The sequence below is a fragment of the Dromiciops gliroides genome, chromosome 2 (genome assembly GCF_019393635.1).
Source record: "Dromiciops gliroides isolate mDroGli1 chromosome 2, mDroGli1.pri, whole genome shotgun sequence".
NCBI classification, from domain to species: Eukaryota; Metazoa; Chordata; class Mammalia; order Microbiotheria; family Microbiotheriidae; genus Dromiciops; species Dromiciops gliroides.
This window is the reverse complement of record NC_057862.1, coordinates 112,562,691-112,584,513: the sequence shown is the minus strand read 5'-3', so window position 1 is coordinate 112,584,513 and position 21,823 is coordinate 112,562,691. Positions and strand designations below refer to the sequence as shown.

General features: G+C 43.8%; 1 protein-coding gene across 1 annotated transcript; it reads left to right on the top strand.

Annotated features, from left to right (window-relative positions):
• Positions 1-3,384: 3,384 nt before the first annotated feature.
• On the top strand, positions 3,385-15,293 carry HIF1AN (hypoxia inducible factor 1 subunit alpha inhibitor). Its single transcript, XM_043984454.1, has 8 exons — positions 3,385-3,588; positions 4,182-4,432; positions 6,826-6,974; positions 8,843-8,988; positions 9,882-9,988; positions 10,439-10,502; positions 12,631-12,741; positions 13,686-15,293. Exons 1-8 carry the CDS (start codon positions 3,403-3,405, stop codon positions 13,728-13,730), a joined length of 1,059 nt encoding a protein of 352 aa, XP_043840389.1. The 5' UTR covers positions 3,385-3,402; the 3' UTR covers positions 13,731-15,293.
• Positions 15,294-21,823: the final 6,530 nt, after the last annotated feature.

The window sequence follows — 21,823 nt, the reverse complement described above, 5'->3', positions numbered from 1 at the left end:
TGACTTCTTTTCATCTATGCTGGATAATCTTCATCCAGGGTGTCCTCCAAGGCCCTGTTCTGGGCCCTCTTCTCTGTCTATATCCTTTGGCTTGGTGATCTCATCAGCTTCCAAGGATGCAATTGTCTTCTCTCCTTTTTTAAATTTTAATTAATTAATTAATTAATTGATTAATTATTTTGTGGAACAATGGGGGTTAAATGACTTGCCCAAGGTCACACAGCTAGTAAATGTCAAGTGTCTGAAGTCAGATTTAAACTCAGGAACTCCTGAATCCAGGGCCGGTGCTTTATCCACTGCGCCACCTAGCTGCCCCCAATTGTCTTCTCTTAAGATTATTCTTGGGGCAGCTAGGTGGTTCAGTGGATAAATCACTGGCAACCCTAACCCATTGCCTCACCAAAAAATAAACAAACAAACAAACAAATAAATAAATAAAGATTATTCTCAGATATATCTACCCAGTCCTAACTTCTCTTCAGACCTCCAGTCTTGCATCTCCAACTGCTTACTGGACATCTAAGATTGAACATAAACAAAACCAAACTCTATCTTTCAGCCCAGACCCTTTCCTTTTCCAGAAGTTCTTATTATTGACAAAGATGCCACCATTTTACCAGTAATCTGGGATCACAACATAGGTTTTATCCTTGACTCTTCACACTTACTCTTTTTTTTTTTAATGTATAAGGTATTTTATTTTTTCCGTTACATGTAAAGATAGTTCTCAACTTTTGTTTATACAAGCTTTACAATTTCAGATTTTTCTCTCTCCCTCCCCTAGACAGCAGGTAATCTGATATAGGTTATATCTATATATCTATATACATATATAGATACAGATATATATACACATAATAACATTAATCCTATTTCTGCATTAGTCCTGTTGTAAGAGAAAAAATCAGAGCAATGATGAAAAACCTCAAAATAGAAAAAAAAAAACAACAGCACCAAAAACAAAAGAAATAGTATGGTTCATTCAGCATCTATACTCCACAGTTCTTTTTATTTTTTCTTCTTGGATTTGGAGATCCTCTTCTATCATGAGTTCCCTGGAGCTCTTCTGTACCATTGCATTGGTGAGAAGAATATAGTCCATCACTGTAGATCAACACTCAATGTTGATGATACTGTGTACAATGTTCTTCTGGTTCTGCTCATCTTACTCATCATCAGCTCACGTAAGACCCTCCAGGTTTCTCTGAACTCCTCCTGCTCATCATTTCTTACAGTACAATAGTATTCCATTGTATTCATATACCACAACTTGTCCATCCATTCCCCAATTGATGGGCACCCCCTCAAGTTCCAATTCCTTGCTACCATGCAAAGAGCAGCTATAAATATTTTTGTACATGTGGGTCCCTTTCCCCTTTCCATGATTTCTTTGGGAAAAAGACCTAAAAGTGGTATTGCTGGGTCAGAGGGTATGTCATCTGTACATTTTCACTGGCCATTCTCAGTACCCAGAATGCTCTCCTTCCTTTCCATCTCCAGGCTTCTCTTTAAGGTCTCCCATCTTCTGCCAGAAACCTTTGGTACTCCTTAATCCTAGTGCCTTCCCTCTGAGACTATCTCCGATTTATTCTGCATATATCGTTGAAAGGAAAATTCATTTGGGCTTTCACCCTGATTAAAGAGGCAAAATTCAGGACAAAGAGAATTAAAAGGATTTTATTATAATTATGTCAAGGCAACTACAGTGTAGGTTTCAAGGTGGGGACAGTTTTTATAAGTAACTTTAAGACAATTCAGATAGATTCACCTCAGCAAAAAGGTTGGGCCCATGCGTCTTACTTCCTCCCCAAGGTTGCAAGAATGTGACACTTCAAACTAAGTTGCAGGCTTAGAGTCTCCTTCCCCAACAGAGCCTCTCCCAACACTGGTTGATAAGCAGGGCTGAGTCAACATACCTTTCCGTAGTTTCTCATTTGTACATAGTTGTTTTCCATATGTCCTCTCCTTCCTTAGCTTGTGAACTCTACTGGGACTGGTTTTGCTTTTCTTTTTATCTCCAGTACATAGCACATTGCCTGGCATACAGAGAATAAATACTTGACAAAGACTTGACAAATCTCAGTGGAGTTGGGAACTTTGGTAAAGGTAACACCTTTTTTGTGTGTGCGTTTTGTTTTGTTTTGTTTTTGCAGGGCAATGAGGGTTAAGTGACTTGCCCAGGGTCACACAGCTAGTGTCAAATGTCTGAGGTCGGATTTGAACTTAGGTCCTCCTGAATCCAGGGCGGGTGCTTTATCCACTGCACCATCTAGCTGCCCCCAAGGTAACACCTTTTGCTATATAATGTCTCAGCATGTACTGCAGGGAAACAAAATGTCACTCCTTCAATACCTCCCTTTCTCCTATTTGGACTCCACAAAAGAGGACTGAGGGCACTAGGAAGGTTCAAGGAAGTAGACCCTTTCTCTTTATCCTATCAGATAAAACCACTTAGGAGGCTCTTAGCAAAGACTTATTGACCAACCAATAAAGAAGGTTCAGTTTTCTTTGGTCCAATGTAATGGAAACGCACCCAGAGTACATTCTTTCCTGGGCAACAATTTAAGCATCTTCTTTTGTCATACTAAGTATGTAGTCCCTAGCTCTACCAGTTCCAGCCAAAGTGCAGCCAGAGACCATCCTCTCTTGTTACTGTCTCTGACTCTCTCTCTTAGCTCTGGAGGGTAAGACTATGTAAATGTCCTCTGCTGAATTCTGGGACACGTGTTTACAACAGCTGCTGGTGGGGTGGATGAGTGTACTTACATTGAGTGAATGAATAAATTGGACTCTTAAGAAAATTGGGCTAAAGTTAGGCCCCCACCCCCACGTTCTTCCTTTGGAGTTTCGCCTTCTTTTGCTTACTACACATATGTTGTTGTTGGGTTTTTTTGGTGAGGCAATTGGGGTTAAATGACTTGCCCAGGGTCACACAGCCAGTAAGTGTTAATTGTCTGAGGTCGGATTTGAACTCAGATCCTCCTGACTCCAGGGCCGGGTCCACTGTGCCACCTAGCTGCCCCTGCTCCTTTTATTTTTAAAGGACCGACCAGCTCAGGCCGTTTTTTTCTCCTCTCAGCAGAACTCTGCTCTCTCTCCTCCAATCGGCGTCCGTAGCTTGGGACGCTGGCTTTGTGGGAAACGGAGTCTTTTCCACATTGCTCGCCTACATTGCGCAAATTCCCTACGTGTAGAGCGTGGAGGGGCTTGGGTCTAGGTGACCCCTAAAGCCCTTCCCTGCAACGATTCCACTCCCCCGGGCCAGGGGGCGCTGCCCCCTCAGCTTCCCCGCCGCGCCCTCTGGGTTTTCTACTCATCACTATGGTATCATTTGTGGCTTCTTTCGGAAGGGGGGGGGAAGCGGGACTTCCGCTTCCGGTGGAGCCGGACTTGGCGGCGGAGATGGCGGTGCCGGCGGCGGCAGCGGCGGCCTCCTCGGCCTCGGGTTCCGGGGGCCCTCGAGAGGAGGCCGAGGCCCCGAGCCTGGCTTGGGACGAGTCCCAGCTCCGCAGCTATAGCTTCCGCACCCAGCCCATCCCGCGCCTGAGCCAGAGCGATCCTCGGGCAGAGGAGCTCATCGAGAGTGAGGTGGAGGCGGGGGGGGGGAGGGGAAGGCAGAGACGACTGACGGGCCCTTGTTTGGGGAGGGGTGTCTCCGAGGAAAGCCGGGAGGGGGAAGGGAAACCCCTGAGAGGAGGTCCTGGGACGTGGGGGGGGGGGGGCGGGTAAGAGAGGGGAAGGAGTAAAGAAAGGGTCGGAGCTTTGAGTGAGAAATAAGGAAAGGCTAGAATGTCTGAGCTTCTTGACAGTACAGTGGGACTAGTTGGTCCTGGGGATTGGAAGAAGTGGGATTTCTGAGTTTTTAAGAAGCGGAATTAAAGGGAATTGGGCGGGGGTGGGGTGGATTTCATTGAGAGTGAAGAGGCGTGGTGCGTCTGAGCAAGATTGGAGCTTTTCGAGTGGAGTTTGTTAAGGGGAAGTCCTCTTAAGAGTGGGACACATAAGGGAGGAGTGAGGGTAAGGTTGCTGGGGATGAGGTGTCGAAGGAGGCGTTAAGGCCTGGGGATGCTGCTAGGATGGATTGGTGGGGACACTGGAAAGAATAGAGTACAAGGCTGTGCCCAGGAGTGGAGCCTGAAGGACTCTTCTCCAACGTTTTTTGCCTGGTGCTCTTTCCTTAGGAGCCGGTGGTGTTGACTGACACAAACTTAGTGTATCCTGCCCTGAAATGGGACCTCGATTATCTACAAGAGAATATTGGCAACGGAGACTTCTCAGTTTATAGTGCCAGTACCCATAAATTCCTGTACTATGATGAGAAAAAGATGGCTAACTTCCAAACTTTTAAACCAAGGTCCAACAGGGAAGAGATGAAATTCCATGAGTTTGTAGAGAAGCTACAAGACATACAGCAGCGGGGCAGTGAAGAGAGGTAAGCTGAGTAGGAGCCCTACTAGAGTGAGGGTTAAGGGCTAGAATTCTAGTAAAAAGATATATTCTGTCTCCAACTCTTTATGATCCCCTGTCAAAGGCAGGAATTGCTATCTTAGAACTCCCCCAGACTTAATCCTTGGTACTTTAGATTTTAAGTTTTCTGGTGGTCTCTGACAGCCAAGGCTAGTTCAGTCCAGTGAACTTGGGATCTGAGAGGTGCTGATGGGTAGGTAGGTCATTGCCTTTTGATTGTGATTCAAGGCCTTTGTCTCTAAAAGGTATTAGCAGGAAACAGTGCTCTGTTTGGGAAGAATGAATTGTAAATGCAGCCTTTTGGACTGTCTACGTTGTTCCAGTGGGGAGTACTGTTATGGTACATACACTGAATTGTCAAATTCATCTAGGTCATGTACATGGACACATGTGGAAATTTGACCCTGCATCTTACATCTCTCACTTGATCATTGCCCAGTACAGGTCCAGCAGCTTATTAGTGCTTTGGGCTTGCATAATTCACTTCTCTTCTTCAAGCAGCTCCTGCTAGGTTTTAGTTAAGGTCTAGTAACCTAGGGTTGATTTTTTTCCTTTGAGTAATTATGCACATGAATGTATGATTATGAGAGAAACAATTACTAATAACCAATTATTAATATGGGGGGATCCAGGGTTTTTCCCCCTACTTACTCATTTGGAGACCAGTTCTTGAGGTCTCTGAAGGACTGTGCTGCCTATGAGATTGGCCTAACACTCTGGAACTTTCTTGGGCCAAATCCCATCCTACCAGGAGAACTTATTTCTGATTGAAGTGTAAAGAGAATCTAATTTAGGGTGAGTTCTGGCCGATTGTTTTGTACCTAAGTGGTCTAGGTGAGATGGATCCCTTTGTCTAGATTGTTTAAGACCAGAGTGGTCTGGGTGCAGATAGATTCTTTTGTCCAAATAGCTGGAGGCAACCGATCAGTTTCTCTGCTGGGAGAGCTGAAGACTTTCAGTCCACCTCCTTGTCCACCCTCTCATTAATTGTTCACCAGTCAGGGTTGATTTCTGCCTTTCTGGGACAATCACTATTCCAAAGGTTTTTAAGCATCCAGTGTTCTCCAAGGGGTGAGGTCTTTTGGTTACCAAGAGAGCAGTGGCCATCAATTTATTGATTATATGCTAGCTTAATTAACAAATTGATTATTAATTACCCCAGAAACTTTGTCTTGGAAATTTTCATTTGTCACAATTAAATCATCTTTCTTTGTGCACTTCACCCCCAACCCTCATCCTTTTCCTGGTCTTCCCGGTACTGTGTCCTGTGGACCTGGGATTTTACCTTCTTCATGGTACCATGTTGTCTTTGGATTTTGATCTCTTGGGAATTGAGGACTTTGTCAGAGGAGCTTAAATTTCCTTTTGTGCGTAGAAGACTGGTTGGACTTTGATAGAAAATTATCGTAATTTGTGTTTTGTTTGGTGTTATCTTGAGTGTCTTCTGGAGACCTGTCCATTAATTGTTCTGTGGTTCTGGGAGAAAACAGGTTTCTTGTATAAGAATTCCTCAGTCTGTTCACTGTATCTCCCTGATGTAGCAGGAGCAGGATCCAGGACTCCCTGAACCTTTCTGGAACTTTTATGTTTAGTTTGAGTTTGATAGTTTCTCATCATTAAGGGTAATGTGGTAGAGTGGAAAGAACACTGGATTTGGAGCCAAGAATACCTGAGTTAAAGTTCTGGCTCAGCTCCTTAATTTCATCTTGGCTAAGTCACTTAACCTTTTTCAGTCTTTGTTTTTTTCAAATCTGTAAGGTGTAGGGACTAGACTAGATCGACCTCTGTAGTCCCTTTGAAATATTGGTGATGGGAGTAAGTATCCCTTTTAGGCCTTTGAAGGATTGAATTGTTTCTTATACATTTTTTTTTTGCTATTTTACCCAGTCCTGATTCTTTTGGTGACACTTATGGCTGACACATACTTTGTTTACAAAGCATATTCCATGAGGTGTGTTGTTTGAGTCTACATTTGAGATAGTTTAAATATTTCTGCCACCACTACCATGTTTGGCCTTGTGTATGATTTGGCCAAGTTCATCTGAGCTGCCATATCCTGTGGGTGACACCTGACTGTTTGAGAAAGGGAATTTTCACAAAAAGCTTTATGCTTTGTTTTAGAAAATTGCTATAAGCTGGAGGCTTGGAAAGGCATAATAGGAATTCTTCAGCCTCGGGTTTGATGTTAGAACGCTGAGATATAGGGGAAAGGATTTTTGTTTCACAGATTAGGATTGGCTGTTTGCAGCTGTTCCCTATGGGGGTTGTGCCAGCTCTGGATGTAGGTTTGTATTTCAGGATGTGGGGAGGCTGGGGCTTGAGTGTATGCTAATGAGACTTTCTTCTTGGGAAATACAGGTTGTATTTGCAGCAGACTCTCAATGACACAGTAGGCAGGAAGATTGTCATGGACTTCTTGGGTTTTAACTGGAACTGGATTAATAAACAGCAGGGAAAGCGTGGCTGGGGACAGCTGACCTCCAACCTGCTGCTCATTGGCATGGAAGGTAAGAAACTAAGCAAAGATCCGGAAGTGCTTATAAATTTCAGTGTCCGAATAATTTCCCCAGCTGATTGTGGGCCACACCAACCTAGATTTTAGGAGCTTCTCTGAAGAACTGTTGATCTTTAGCAGGCTTTTATCATGCCCAGAAGACCATTAATCTGGAACAAGATGCTTGGTTTCCATCTGGGGAGAGAGTGTCTTTTCAGTCATTCAGTGAGTATTTAGGTCTCTGAGATTTGGGCTCTGAAACACTTTCTGTCCTTCTGGATGCTTCTTCAGCAGGTTCTGATTCCTTATGACCTGACTTCATGTCACAGGTCAGTTTTGGTTTAAACAATTTCTTCTTCTGCTTCTGCTTCTGCTTCTGCTTCTTTTTCTTCTTCTTCTTCTTCTTCTTCTTCTTCTTCTTCTTCTTCTTCTTCTTCTTCTTCTTCTTCTGCTTCTGCTTCTGCTTCTGCTTCTGCTTCTGCTTCTGCTTCTGCTTCTGCTTCCTCTTCCTCTTCCTCTTCCTCTTTTGCTGGGCAATGAGGGTTAAGTGACTTGCCCAGGGTCACACAGTAAGTGTCAAGTGTCTGAGCCTGGATTTGAACTCAGATCCTCCTGAATCCAGGTCCACTGTGCCACCTAGCTGCCCCAACAGGTTCATATTTGATTTAACATAGACTCTTGTTTTCCTGGTTGCCTGCCACTGGTGGGCAGTGGAGGAGCATATCAGCTCATCTTCAAGGGTAACTCTTTGTTACCATTGAGGAAACAGTTTTGGGCTGCAGAGATTTCATTTCTGTCACTCAGGAATGTGTACTAAATGTAATACTCTTACATAGATTCTGGAAAAGGTTATAGCAGCTGGCCTGGGTGGAGGAGGTAAAGATCAGGATAGGTTTAGGCACATGCTATGAGAAGTTTAAAAGCTATTTGGAAGAACTTTTCGGAGCAGGTGCCAGTTCATACAGCTCAGACTGTGGCTGGCTTCATCTAAGAGTGGAATGCCTTGGTTTTCAGTGTTTCCTTTCTTTTCTTTTCTCTTTCTTTCTTTCTTTCTTTTTTTTTTTTTTGCAGGGCAATGAGGGTTAAGTGACCTTCCCAGGGTCACACAGCTAGTAAGTGTCAAGTGTCTGAGCTGGATTTGAACTCAGGTCCTCCTGAATCCAAGGCCGGTGCTTTATCCATTGCGCCACCTAGCTGCCCCTTCAGTGTTTATTAATGGATTTATTTAAAAATCTTCAAGTGTACTTTTTTTTTTGGTGGGGCAGTGGGGGTTAAGTGACTTGCCCAGGGTCACACAGCTAGTAAGTGTCTGAGGCCGGATTCGAACTCAGGTACTCCTGAATCCAGGGCCGGTGCTTTATCTACTGCACCACCTAGCTTCCCCAGCACAATCTATTAATTCTATAATTGGTAAACGTTTTAGCACTTGATGGTTAATGAACTTATTGCACATTAACCATCTATCACTTAGATATTTTGCTGGAACTTGTGATAGTACATGCTTAAAATTAGCTCATATATATTTTTGTGATTTTGACGACTGTGTCCTTAGGTGGGTGGGAAGACTGGAGATTCCCAAACAACCAAGATGTTTGACCATTCAGTATTTTCATGCAGCCTCTTCTGGATTCTGTCTTCTAGCTTAGGGGGTTGGCAAACTATGGCCGGCTGGATTTTTGATGCCTATTTTTCTACAGACTGTGAGTGAAGAATGATTTTTACGTTTTAAATAGAGTCTTATTGTAAACCATTCTTAGCTCATGGGAATGTACAAAAATAGGTGGCAGGCCAGCCATAGTTTGGGCCATAGTTTGTCATATCCCTGTTCTGGCCTGTTCAATATAGACTCTGCTGTGGATGACAGTATCTTCACTCTTGCAGGAAACGTGACACCTGCTCACTATGATGAACAACAAAACTTCTTTGCTCAGATCAAGGGCTATAAGCGATGCATCCTGTTTCCTCCAGATCAGTTTGAGTGCCTCTATCCATACCCTGTGCACCATCCTTGTGATAGGCAGAGTCAGGTGAGTTAACAGAGTATGGGGGAAGGCAATCCAGACTCATTCATAACACTTCTTTTTCATGGGGGAGTGGGCACTATTGCATTGAATCTTTAAATAAAGTTTACCTTGCAGATGAATCAGAATTATATTTTAGTATTTAGAATTATTCTATAATTCTTCTCACTTATAACCAAGTTCCAAGACTTTTTTATTGATGTTTTTGATGCTTGTGGGTAATAGTGCCCTGTATAGATGCACCTGTTTCATTTTATTGAAATCCACCTCCATTTCATTATCTTTTTATTATAACTCGAGTTGTCTTGGACTGGACTGGTGTGCTTGATCTAGTCTTTACAGTCCCCTAAAAAGTTTAAGCTCAGATCCAGATCTTCCCATGTCCCCTGGATTTTGAGATGAAGTGTGCCAAGTATAGAACAGGGTACCTTTTATACATTATCATAGGAAGTCCTAGGCATAGTAGGGTATGACTGACTGGGCAGCCAGGGAGGGGTTATTGGCTTTCTACAGAAAATGGCTTCTGACCCATCACATGCAGCATTCCTATACCACTAGAATACTTATGTTTGTGTTTTGACAGAACACATCCCCAAATTCCCAGCAATCAAACTTTTGGGAAACTCCCAGACCTTCAGGTTGTGACAGTCATTCCCCAGAGTACCAGGTCTTAGGATCCTTCACAGTTTGATATATCCTGTCTATTATTTTCTAATTGTTTCATGTTTAGTTTTGCCTCCCAGGTAACACTTAGCACAGGGATACAGATTGGACCTAGGATTTCATTGGTACGGGGAACTCCTAGTTAAGGAAATTTCTACCAATGCAGGTAACATCCAGCATAGATAAAAGTAAATACTTGTTGTTTGATAAATTTCTTCCCTCACTGGATCTACCAGGTGGATTTTGACAACCCTGACTATGAGAGATTCCCCAACTTCCAGAATGTGGTTGGCTATGAGACTGTGGTTGGCCCTGGTGATGTTCTTTATATCCCTATGTACTGGTAAGAAGGGAGAAGAGACGGGTCGGGGGTGGGGGGAAGTGGCCTCGTATTTTGACTTGGTGTGATGTTCCTTATATTCCCTGGTGAGAATTACTTGTGTTCTTTGGGAGGTGCTGAAACCTCCTTAGTTTTGCTAGCAAATCCCCAATGGGTGCTCACCCAGCTTGAGAAGTGAATGACAGTCCTCTCTTCTGACTAAGGCAATGGAGTATTCATTCCTCTTATCAATAAAAATCCCAGAAGACCTGTTGATCTTGTTTCTTTGACATTTGGAGACTGAATATAAGTCTTGTCGTAAGAGTCTCAGTGCCCTTGACCTTAGTGGCTTTAGGTGGTGACCAATCACTTAGATATTTCTTTGTATTTTCACCCTGGACCCTGTGTAGTTCTCACTTCACTCTGAAAAATTCCCATGGCAGAACTAGAGCATGTTAGTTTATTTTGTTGCAGGTGGCATCACATAGAATCATTACTGAATGGGGGAACCACCATCACTGTGAACTTCTGGTACAAGGTGAATATTATCCTCCTGGGCTAAGGGTGGCAATGGGAGGAGGTCAGGCTATGGTATGCTTATTCTGGGGCTTAATTTCCCTGGTGAAGTGAAGGGTTTCCACTAGTGAAAGGATGACTTCTTGGATCAGGTCTCCTTCTGGGCAAAGGGAGGTGCACTAGCATAAGGTGAGGGAGGTTCAGGTGCCCTGGCAAAGGGAAGAAAGAATAAAAGATCTATCCCTTGGCCTTAGATTTTCCTGAGCACAGGCAGGTTCCCTGGGTACTAGTTCCTTCTTAGAAGAGGTGCAGAGAATCTTGCCCTTATTTCTTTTGTGGCTTTCTAAACTTTCACTGAGGACTAAACCCTAACTAAGGCAACTTATCCTCCTTGACCTTGCTGATGCCCCAGGTTTTGTTGATTCCTAATCACCTTTCCACTTTTCTTCTGCTTCTGCCACTGTAGTAATAGTTCACATTTATAAATAATAATAGCTAGCATTTATAGAATGCTTTAAAGTTTGCAAAGCACATTATAAACAAACATCTTATTTTATCCTTCAAACAGTCCTGAACGGTAGGTGCTATTATTAACCCCTTTTAATAGTTAAGAAAACTGAGGCACAGAGGTTAAATGATTTGCCTGGACTCTGTTAAGTGTTTGAGGCGAAATTTGAACTCAGGTCTTTGTGATTCCAGGTCCAGTGGTTTATCCAAGGCACCAGTAACTTTTATATAGTACCTTTATATAGCACTTTTAAGGTTTACAAAAGAACTTTTTGTACATGAAGTAGTGAATTTGAGCCTCATAACAATACTGTGAAGTACTTAATATTTTCCCCATTTATCCAGGGATGAGGAAACAGACTTAGAAGATAAGACTTTGCCCAAGGTCACACAACTAATTAGTGTCCAAGACAAGATTTATCCTAGGCCTCTCTTGACTCACTGTCAGGTTTACCATCTACTTCTGCTTTTCTTTGTTCTGCTACAATATACTCTTTTCTGTAAGAGTTCATTTTTAAAAAATTATTTGATTTTTATTTTTTACTTAACACTGTTCTGTCCCTCACACCTTGCCCCTATTGGGGGGAAAAACAGAAAACAAATTAAATATTTCTAGTCAAGCAAATTTCCACATTGGCCATGTTTTTTAAAAAAGGCTTATTCTTCAGGGTGTACATTGTCTGGGGTTTTTATTTTCAAGGTGGGGGGGGGGAAGAATACAAATTCAGAAATAATATGCCAGGATAAGGTAATTAAAAGTACATACATACAAAACAAACAGATAAACAAAATCCCTCAAATTTTCCAGTCCCTGAGAGGGTGGTACCTAAACTTTCTAAGCTTCTCTTTATAGTTCATAGAATCATAAGATTTCAAGGCAGGAGGGATTTTAGAGATCATCTCATCCAATGTCCTCATTTTTCAGATGAGGAAACTGAGGCCCAGAGGTTAAGTGACTTGTCATGGGTCACACAGGTGGTAAGTAGCAGAGCTAAGATTTGAATCCAGGGTTTTTTTTTACTCCAGTTCCAGTGCTTTCCCCACTACACTGTATAGTTCCTTGTGCCTGGCTTGGCCTGGTTTTGTTTCTAGTGTTTTTACTCCCACAAGACCATACCATTGGGGATTTATCAGCCTGAAGGCTCTGTTTCAGTCACTGTCTCAGGCCTGCTTAAGGGAACTGTCTCAGGAAGCTAACCTTAACTCCACTCACCCTCATCCTTTCATCCTTTCAAAAGGAAATGCAAACAAGTACAGTGCATTGCCTTAAAAAATAGAAAACAACCTGATTCCCCAAGTTTAAAAAACAACAGCCACCTCGTGGTCAACTGGGGAGAGCACTAGACTTTGAGTCCAAGAACCTCTGTACTCTAAATCCAGGTTGCTGCTTAGTAGCATGTTGGGCAAGCCAATTCACTTCTAAGGGCCTCAGTTTCCTCAAGTATAAATTGAGTGATTTGGACTAGGTGACTTCTAAATTCCCTTCTGGCTCCAAATCTGTACTCTTAGGATCCTAAGTTTCCTTTGATAATGGAGGTATTTCCTAGTATCTGTTGGTTCTGCCTGTTCTTTGTCCAAGGACTTAGGGTAACTCGGAGGCTGGCCAATAAGGATAACTTCCTGAACTGCTGCTTCTTTTACAGGGGGCACCCACCCCTAAGAGGATTGAATATCCTCTCAAGGCTCATCAAAAAGTGGCCATAATGAGAAACATTGAGAAGATGCTGGGAGAAGCCCTAGGGAACCCACAAGAGGTATGGCTAGCCCTGGGTTGAGGCTCTAGCCATTGAGTGGGCAGGGGTGTTGGTGGGCAAAGACAGAATCTGTATTGTCACCTGGTTCCTCTAATTTTGGAAACGTATTATATTCTCCAAAAAGGTTACAGGCATCTTTAGAAAACCCTTGTTTCCTACTGAATGCCAGGCTTGGCCAACAGATCTATGGGACCTGTTCTGTGCTGGAAGTAATGTTTCCTGTGGGGCTCATGTGCTGGCTGGGGGATCCTCCAGGGGATTTTTTTGAAGATTGGGGAGAGAGCAGTAAAGCATTTCCCCGAATGCTCACAGCTGTGCCAAGTCAGCTCTGGGAATTATTGGGAGCTGCTTCTCACAAAGGTGCTTCAGTGGCCGAGTCAGAGCATAAGGGAGTCTGGTAGTTGTGAAATACTTGTCTCCTCCCTATGGAGGAGGGCACTGCCATACTTGGTGCCCCAGGGACATTTGGTGGGGGTTACGTTAGCCTTAATTGCATATGATCTGATAGGGATGCACGACATTCATAGAGTTCTTTGCAGAGCCTGCAGAAATATGCACATGTGTGTTGTCTGTTTAGGGATCAGCTCTTCTGTCCCCTGGGGAAGAACATGGCATCTGTTTATCAGCTCAGCACAGCACAGCATGAGGCTGCAGGGCATTGTGGGAGAGAGATGGTGCAAAATTGATTCGAGAGGGTGTTGGCCATTCCTTGTAATGTTAGGTGGTCTTCACCCCATCCTTCCAGTGGTGAGGGGAGGGAATAGAGGGTAAACAAAACTTCAGTTTTGTCTAAAAGATAGGTCTTTCCCCATCCCTGGCTTATCCAAGGTCTTCTGCAGCTGCCTCTTGGTTTACAATTCTTCTTTCCCAGTCTAGAAGCCAGAGAGGTGGTGGTGGGATTGTTGCAGGTGACTCTGTGACTGGATCCTCCTGTCTCTGCACAGGTGGGCCCCTTGTTGAACACGATGATCAAGGGTCGATACAACTAGCCTGCCTGGAGGCTGAGGCCTCCTTCTGGGTGACTGCCAACCCTCCCATCCCATCCCATCCCATCTCGTCCGGTCCACGCTGCTTCGTTGATGAGGACTGGAAGATCCAGAGTGATAGTAATTGCACGCAGCACTTAACAGACTGGGTTCCTGCCCCAGCCTCCCAGGGCAGGAGTGTGAGGTCAGGTGGGGCAATTAAGCACCCACCCTCCTCTGCTCCCATCTTGAGTGATTTCTTCCTACTTCGCTTCTGTTCCTACTCACCTTCTCTCTCTGCCCCCAAGTCCTGCATTCAGTGTGGAGTTTTTTGTGTGTCTGTGTTTGTCTGTCTGTCTTTGTGTCCTTCCTCCCAGGCCCCTGAGGCTGTGATGGTGCTCTTGTCACTTGGCATGATGTCCTACAGCCTCACTGCCATTGTCTGGGTAAGGGAAGGAGCCAAGTCTACCTGGATCATGTTGGCATCTTTGAAGGGAGTCTGTTGACCTGATGACTAGTCTCCCAGGCTCCTGGAACTCTTGAGTTTTCCAGCCTTTCTTGTCCCCATTCTGGCTCAATACTCTGCCTGTACACCAACAGTCTACTTTGATTTGTACATCGTGGGTATGTTCTGGATACCACAAGAAGGAAGGAGCTGTCTGGTTTGTGTGTGTACATCCTCGTTCCCATACTCTGGCCAGGATCTGCTTACCAACACTCTCCACAGTTGACTGCCAAGACTGGCTGTGCTACAGGACAAGGAGCTTCCTGGCCTGGGTGTGACTGTTCTCACAGCCACACTGTGGCTGAAGTCTGTCTATCAACACTCCACCTGCTGACTTGGTCCACTTCCATTGGGTACTACTGCAGGGAAGTTGCCACCTGGCCCACCAAGATGATTTTTAATTTGGTTTTTAGCCTATTTATATAGGTTGGGCCTTGCTGCAACAAGCTTGAGGTTTATTAGATAGAGCCTCTGGGGCTCAGGAATCCTGTCTATCTCCCTTCTTTTGGGGTTGAGTTTCCTGGCTTTCTTGCTCTGAGCCACCTGCTCATCCTCACCCATAGTGGGATGAATGATGGGAGTAGTAGACACTGGGGCCTAAGAGGTAAATGGGCTGCTCTCTTGTTCATCACTTAGGGGAGATGAGCCAGAGCCCTTGCCATCTCCCCTAGTTCTGAATGTACAGATGCTCCAAACCTCTGAAAAGCCCCTTCCACCCCCTTCCCCAAGAATCAAGGTAACTGCAGACTAGGGATGGGCCTTTCCTTGGATTGCCCTCCTGCAAGAAGTCTCCCTGGAAGGAGTGAGGGAGGAAGGTGGGAGGAAATGGATTTTATTTTTTTCCTTTTTGCCAAAGGTTTAACTTCAGTGTCTGAGCAGTGGTTCTTGTCCCCAGAAACCCAGCTTATAATGCACTGATAGACTGGTGTGTGTAGGGGAGGGGTGTTTACTTTTGTAAATCCCTGTGCTTTCTATGCCTGCCCTGGTATTCTCTCTGATGGGAACAGGGTGTGTGTGAGTGTGGAAGACACGGTACCTTCTCTAGTGTAGTTCTTTCAATAACAACCAATGTTGGGAAATGACCTGAGTGCTATGCTCTGTGTCTCTTCTTGGTCTCCCACCTGACACTTGAGGGATTGCGGTGAGGAGAAGGACAAGGAAAGCCAAACCTGCTGGGTGAACTCAACTTTTCTCTCTGACCCTCAGTAGTGAGTCAGCATCAACCCATTCTGGTTCTCTCAAGCATCAGGACAGGAGGCACAAATAACTGGTGGTCAAGGCTGCTCAGCTGGAATTTGAGGACCCAGATGAGGGCATTTTTTTTTTTTAATAAAATGCAGCTGGGTTGGGATCTGAATGTTCTCTTCCTGTCTCTTGGGAAGGAGGCTTGCTCTGCTCTGTTCCCTTGACATTGCCAAGTTATATTAGGTACAGAGAGTTTGAATCTGGGCAAAAGCCCTTTTCCTTCCCTGGATGAAACATGTGGATGCCCTGTCTAAACTTACTTGACACAAAGCAGTACTCTTCATGGTGTCCACTGACTGGTCACATAAGGAAATGGAATATATGGAATGTGGTCCTGGGCCCGTGTAAATGTATGTCACTTCTCCCCTTCCACCACAGATACAAAGTTATGATTAGTTATGCAAAGTCAAATATTTGTTGGGGGCTTTGGATTGGGGGGGTGGGGGTGGCTCTTCACAAAAGTGGAGCAGATGCCCAGGACGCCTTGGGGAGATGCAGCTTCCCCTACAAATCAGAGCTCTAAATTACAAGGTTTTTACCAACGGGAACAGTTGGGGAAAGTCGTCTGCTCATTTGCGTAATGGTTTCTGTCACTGGTGATTAGACACAGGATGAAGGAAAAGAAATTTGACAATTAGGAATGAGCGATCATTAATCTGAATCTGTTAGGAGACAGAGGGGAAGGATCTCATTGATAAGCAAGACTGACCCAGGTGCAGGCTTTACCCCCTGAGCAAGTGCCAACAGTAATATACCTCCAAAGTATGAGCTGGACCCTTGCACTTATAAGAGCAAAGGAGGTAGGCATGAGTCCAGCCCTAGTATGAGGTAGATGTTAAGGTTAGGATTCCCAATAACATGATTACATAAAAGTTAAGTGAGAAATATGAAGCAGACTGAGCACCTAGCTCTGTAGGAATGTATTCAGTTCTTCAAACTATTACCTATTTCCCCTCTATAGCCACTCAGTTTGTGGTTGTTGACATGATCACATTGAGCATGTTATCTTTTTTTTTTTTTTTTTTTTTTTGGTGAGGCAGTTGGGGTTAAGTGACTTGCCTAGGGTCATAACAGCTAGTGAGTGTTAAGTGTCGGAGGCCGGATTTGAACTCAAGTCCTCCTGACTCCAGGGCCGGTGCTCTATCCACTGTGTCACCTAGCCTGCCCCATGTTATCTCTTCAGATTGGGAACAGGTCTCTTGGCTACACTCGAGGCCGTCTGTCATCTGGTGGTAGAGTACTGAGGCACAGGCATGCAAGGATGGGGCATAAAACCCGAGAGTATATCATTTGCCTTTCTTTATGACTGTTTCCTTCATATTTGTGCTGGAATCTCCAGCCACCCTTTTAGGGCTCAACTGTCCCTGTGTTGTAGAACTGCATCGTAGAGGATATCCTATATGATAGCCAAATTCAGATCCACCTCTTGTCATTGACAGTAACTTGGGCAAGCCGACCTTTTTGGACTCCTGTTTTCTCACTATAAAGGGCTGCTCAGGATGGACTAAATGACCAATGAGATTACTTCCAGCTTTAAATACGCCTGAATTATTCTGAGGGCACACAGACCTTTCTTGCCTTTGAAGGAAACAAAAGATATACATAGGGATGTGAGTTTATCATTTTTATCCTCATCTTGCCCAGACGAGTACAATTTTTAGGATACCCACTCTCCAATTTCTCACCATAAACTAGTATAAAACTTAAATTAGGAAAATGCTTCTCTGTTTTACTCCAAAGTTGGAGGTGCCTGATTTTTTGAGTAGTTCTGTACTGCCCTCTCATCCTGGATGTCCTGATTCTGGTCTCAGATGCTGTCCTCTCCTTTGGCTATTTGGAGTAGTTTGCGTGAAGCATAACCAAAACCAGGTAGTTCTTTACCTTTGAGAAGTTTGACTTCTTTCTTGTAGTTCCAAGTAATCATATGACCTTGGTGGTGGGCTCAAACCTACCTTCGATGTAGCAGTTCTTTTCACAGCTCTCAACTGAGTTAACTCTTTTCCAAAACTGATGCCCTCTGTTAAGAATTGCCAAGTTCCTGGATCCTTCCAGCTTTCAGTCCATTGGCAGTCTTTGACAACTCTTGAATCCAAGGACTCAGCAGCCCTTTAAAGGCTATCTGAGGTGCCTTAGGGCAGTAATTTCCAGAATCCTTTGCCTTTAAGTTCATAATAGAAAAATGCATACAGTAGTAACATACACAAAGAGTAAAAGTATCCCTGAAGTATCTCCTTTCTAAAGTACTTAAGGGAAGAATCTTCAGATTTAACTCTGCCCACCTCCAATAATTAAAATAATTCCTTCAAGCATAGAACATAGTTTTTCGATCCATAGCAAGGTGGGCCATGTTATACTGTGCTTCTACTGTCATTGATGTATCCTGTTTTCTACAGTAATGGTTAGGAAAATATTTAACTAAAGAAAAAAGCCAACTCAGGTGATAGGGCTTTACAAATGATTTGATTATAGGTCACATTTTCATGACCAAATCTGGCTTATAGAAAACCTGAATGTTAATTTTTTGCAGAATATATTTCCTTCCAATATCTTGTTTTTGGACTTATATATTATGGAAACAGCTTGTAACCAAATATGTAGAGTCTTAAGTACCTTGGGTATTTACTTCAGTAATCGGGAAGGGACTGTTGAAATCAAATCCAGACCTTTTTTTTTTTAAACAGGTGAAGCGATTTGTCTTAGGTCACACAGCTAGTCAGTGGTAGAGCTGGGACTTGAACCTAGGTTTCCTCTCAGTACAGTTATTACCATATTTTCTCTGTTGCAGTAATAAAGACAGCCAGGTGGATAGACTTCCAGGTCTGGCTTTAGGAATCACCTGAGATCAAATTTGGCTTCAGGTACTAGCAGTAGGACCTTGGACAAGTCTTTTTTATCAGTTAAAGGGTCAAATGAGATATTTGTAAGGATATCTTGGACACCTTTAAATTGCTGTCTAAATGCTAATTTTTTTAAGATGGCACTAAGGAGGATGTGGTCAGCATTATGATCTTCCTGGAGAAGTGGCTTTTGAGGCCCCTGTTTTCGGCTGGTATAGCTTTGATAGATCTTGAAGGGACCTTAAGGGCATTCAATCCAATTTCATTTTACAGATGAGAAAAGTGAGGTCCAGAAGGGTTAAAATGACTTGCCTTGATGTCATACAGGTCATATCAGAGCTCCTGTTCAGACTTGGTGTTATTTCCTTTGGGTTTCACTACTTGGAGCAAGATGAATCCTTGGGGACTTGGGAGGGAGGCTCAATTTCTAACTAAAGGGTTCTGGAGTTAAGTAAGAATCAAAGATTTACAACCAGAGGGAACTTTAGAGAACTTCTGATCCAGCCTCGTTTTACAGATGAGGGGAAAACAGGAAATTGAATGAGGTAATGTGACAGACCCAAAGTCATACAAGTCATAGGAGACAAGGTAAAATGGCTAGGGGGCTGGACTTGAAATTCAAGGACTCAAGTGCTGTAGACCTTCCACAGAGAAAATTTGCCATCTTCAATTCTATTTCACTTTAGAGCAGAAAAAAGACCTTGGAGGCATGCCAGGTACAGGATCCTTGAGCCATCTTGACCATCTGCTCATTCCTTTGCATTTGCTAGGGACCTCATGGCTACTGAACCACCTATTTGGCTTCAGGCTGATGAAAGCCTGCCTTCCTCATCTGAAATTGGAGGAACTCTGAGAAGTGTTCTAGTTCATAAACTCACCCATATTCCAGGATGTGGGGTTGTTGGGTTTTTTTTTTTTTTTTTGGTGGGACAATGAGGGTTGAGTGACTTAACCAGGGTCGCATAGCTAGTAAGTGTCAAGTGTCTCAGGTTGGATTTGAACTCCGGTCCTCCTGAATCCAGGGCTGGTGCTCTATCCATACACCTAGCTGCCCCCTCCAGGATGTTTTGGAGGAGGGGTCCTACCATTCCCCTCACCCCCACTTCATTTTCCATTGCCTTATAAATTAAGCTATGATCCATCAACCCTTTGTGTCACCTTCCCTTAGCCCTCTGGTACTCTGCACTATTAACAATGGCCTGCCACCTGCTGGCCTCAGTTTCTTTGGTCTCTCGCCATTTCAATTCAACAAACATTGAGAGTGTGCTGTAGTTAGCTAGCTTCAGAAAGATCTGAGTCCATGACTACCTGAGACATACTGGCTGTCTTTGTTTTTGTTTTTGTTTTTGCAGGGCAATGGGGGTTAAGTGACTTGCCCAGGGTCACACAGCTAGTAAGTGTCAAGTGTCTGAGGCCGGATTTGAACTCAGGTACTGCTGAATCCAGGCCTGGTGCTTTATCCACTGTGCCACCTAGCTGCCCCCCATACTGGCTGTCTTAACCTCTCTTTCCTTTAAGCAACTATTACGTTGTAGACAGTGCTCTCCTAGGAGTTTTGAAAAGTGAAAGACATTGAATCAAATATCAAAATAAGTGATATGGAAGATTAATATAATTAATACCCCCATGCCCCAAACACATTTTCCCACATATTTCCTTACTATTGTTATGAGAGAAGATAGGCATGAAGCATGACCAGAGAATATGCCTGATAGGTGAACATGTTGAGAGTGGGTGCAAGATGACCCTCTTGTCAAAGATAACAGAGATATATGATCTCTGGGTACAGGTTGAAATAGATGATGCTAGAAGTCTTTTTCAACTCTAGATTTTTCTCTGCCTCTTTCAAAACATTCTTGGAGATAAGGAAGAGAAAAAAGATTCATTTGAGTCCTCAGAACAAATTGGGGAACATGGGGCAGAAACAAAAACTCATGGTTTCCAATTCTTGTCCTGCAGCTTGCTATGTGCCAGGCACTGTGCTAATTACAAATATCTCACTTCATTACAACAACCCATTTCCTATTGTACAGATGAGTCAGATGGTCTAAGCAACTTGACTAGGGTCACACAACTAGCAGGTGTCTGAAATATTGGACTTGGGTCTTCCTAATTCCAGGCCTAGCACTCTCCACTGTGCTAACTAGCTGCCTAGGTGGTGGGAGCTGGGGAGGAGTTTAGTATCCCATTTAACATGTTAGACCTTATAGCTGAAAGCCCTACTTTGGCATTAGGGTTCTCTTAAAGGTGGTGATGTCACTTGAGAGAGTGAACTATTGGATGTATTGGCCTGTCTCCCCACAAGTGAATTTCTTTTGGGACACAAGGACCATATTGCTGTTTATATCCAGGTCTATCCTACTTGGAACTCCTGAGCTTCATACCCGAAGAAGTTGCAAGACTTTGTCTTTCCCCTCCCTCCTCCAGGTTACCTCCTTAGTAGAGCACTTAATCTAGCTCACTCTCATCTGCTGAACCTGGGTTGATGTAAGATTGGTTCTCTCCCCCAAACATAGTATCAAAGCTTTCTAGATGAGTCAGGATGGCCTTAGTGTTAGTCTTATTATTGGACCCCAGTGGCTTGTGATGAACCCTGCCTACAGCCTCCCTGTCATAGAGTGTTTCCTACCTCCTGTCTACTGCTTTACACAAGATTCCTCATCTGGCTCCTGATTCTTGGCTTCCTGGGGCAGCCCCTCATGCATGCCCTTTTCCCAAAATAACTAGCTTAGGGGCAGCTAGGTGGCACAGTGGATAAAGCACCGGCCCTGGATTCAGGAGGACCTGAATTCAAATCCGACCTCAGATACTTGACCCTGGGCAAGTCACTTAACCGTCATTGCCTTCCCCCCCCCCCCCTTAAAAAAACCTAGCTCAGAATTCTGAGGCATAGACCCACTTTGTTCCTAAAACTACCTCCACAATCCCAGCTCTGGCAAAAAGAGACATTTAGAGGTCACTGCCTGGAACAAGTAAGATCTTACGAAAGTAACTCCTTCCTATCTTGCCCACATGGAATGTTTAGTGGCCACTCATGAGCCCAATTCCACCGCTGTTCAGCACAGAAACCTTGATTTATATATACTCTATCTTTTACCTGAGACTGCCAATTTACTCCTCAGGCTGATGTGTAGTCTCCACCCCCACCCCCAATTTCCCAGTAACTTGCCATATTGATACTGATTTCGGTGCAAACACCAGATGCACTTTAACCCTAACTGTAGCTCAAAACTGAACTCGAGATTCACTAGCCTTAGCCTCCCCTAGTGGCACGAGCCATCCCTTTTGGTTTGACAAAGTCTTATGTTCTTGTAGGAGATTTAGACTGAATAAGAAGTGAATTCAGAGCTAACTGAGTGACCTTACCTAGAGTATTGATTCATGAATATGTCAGTCTAGAAGGGGATTCCTAGTGGCATATCTATCATAAGACTCTGCCCCAACCTTGTTTAATAGCTCACACTTTTAGAACATTTAATGTTTTCCTTATTTTATTGACATATTTTGCTTTTACATCACCTATGCTTCCA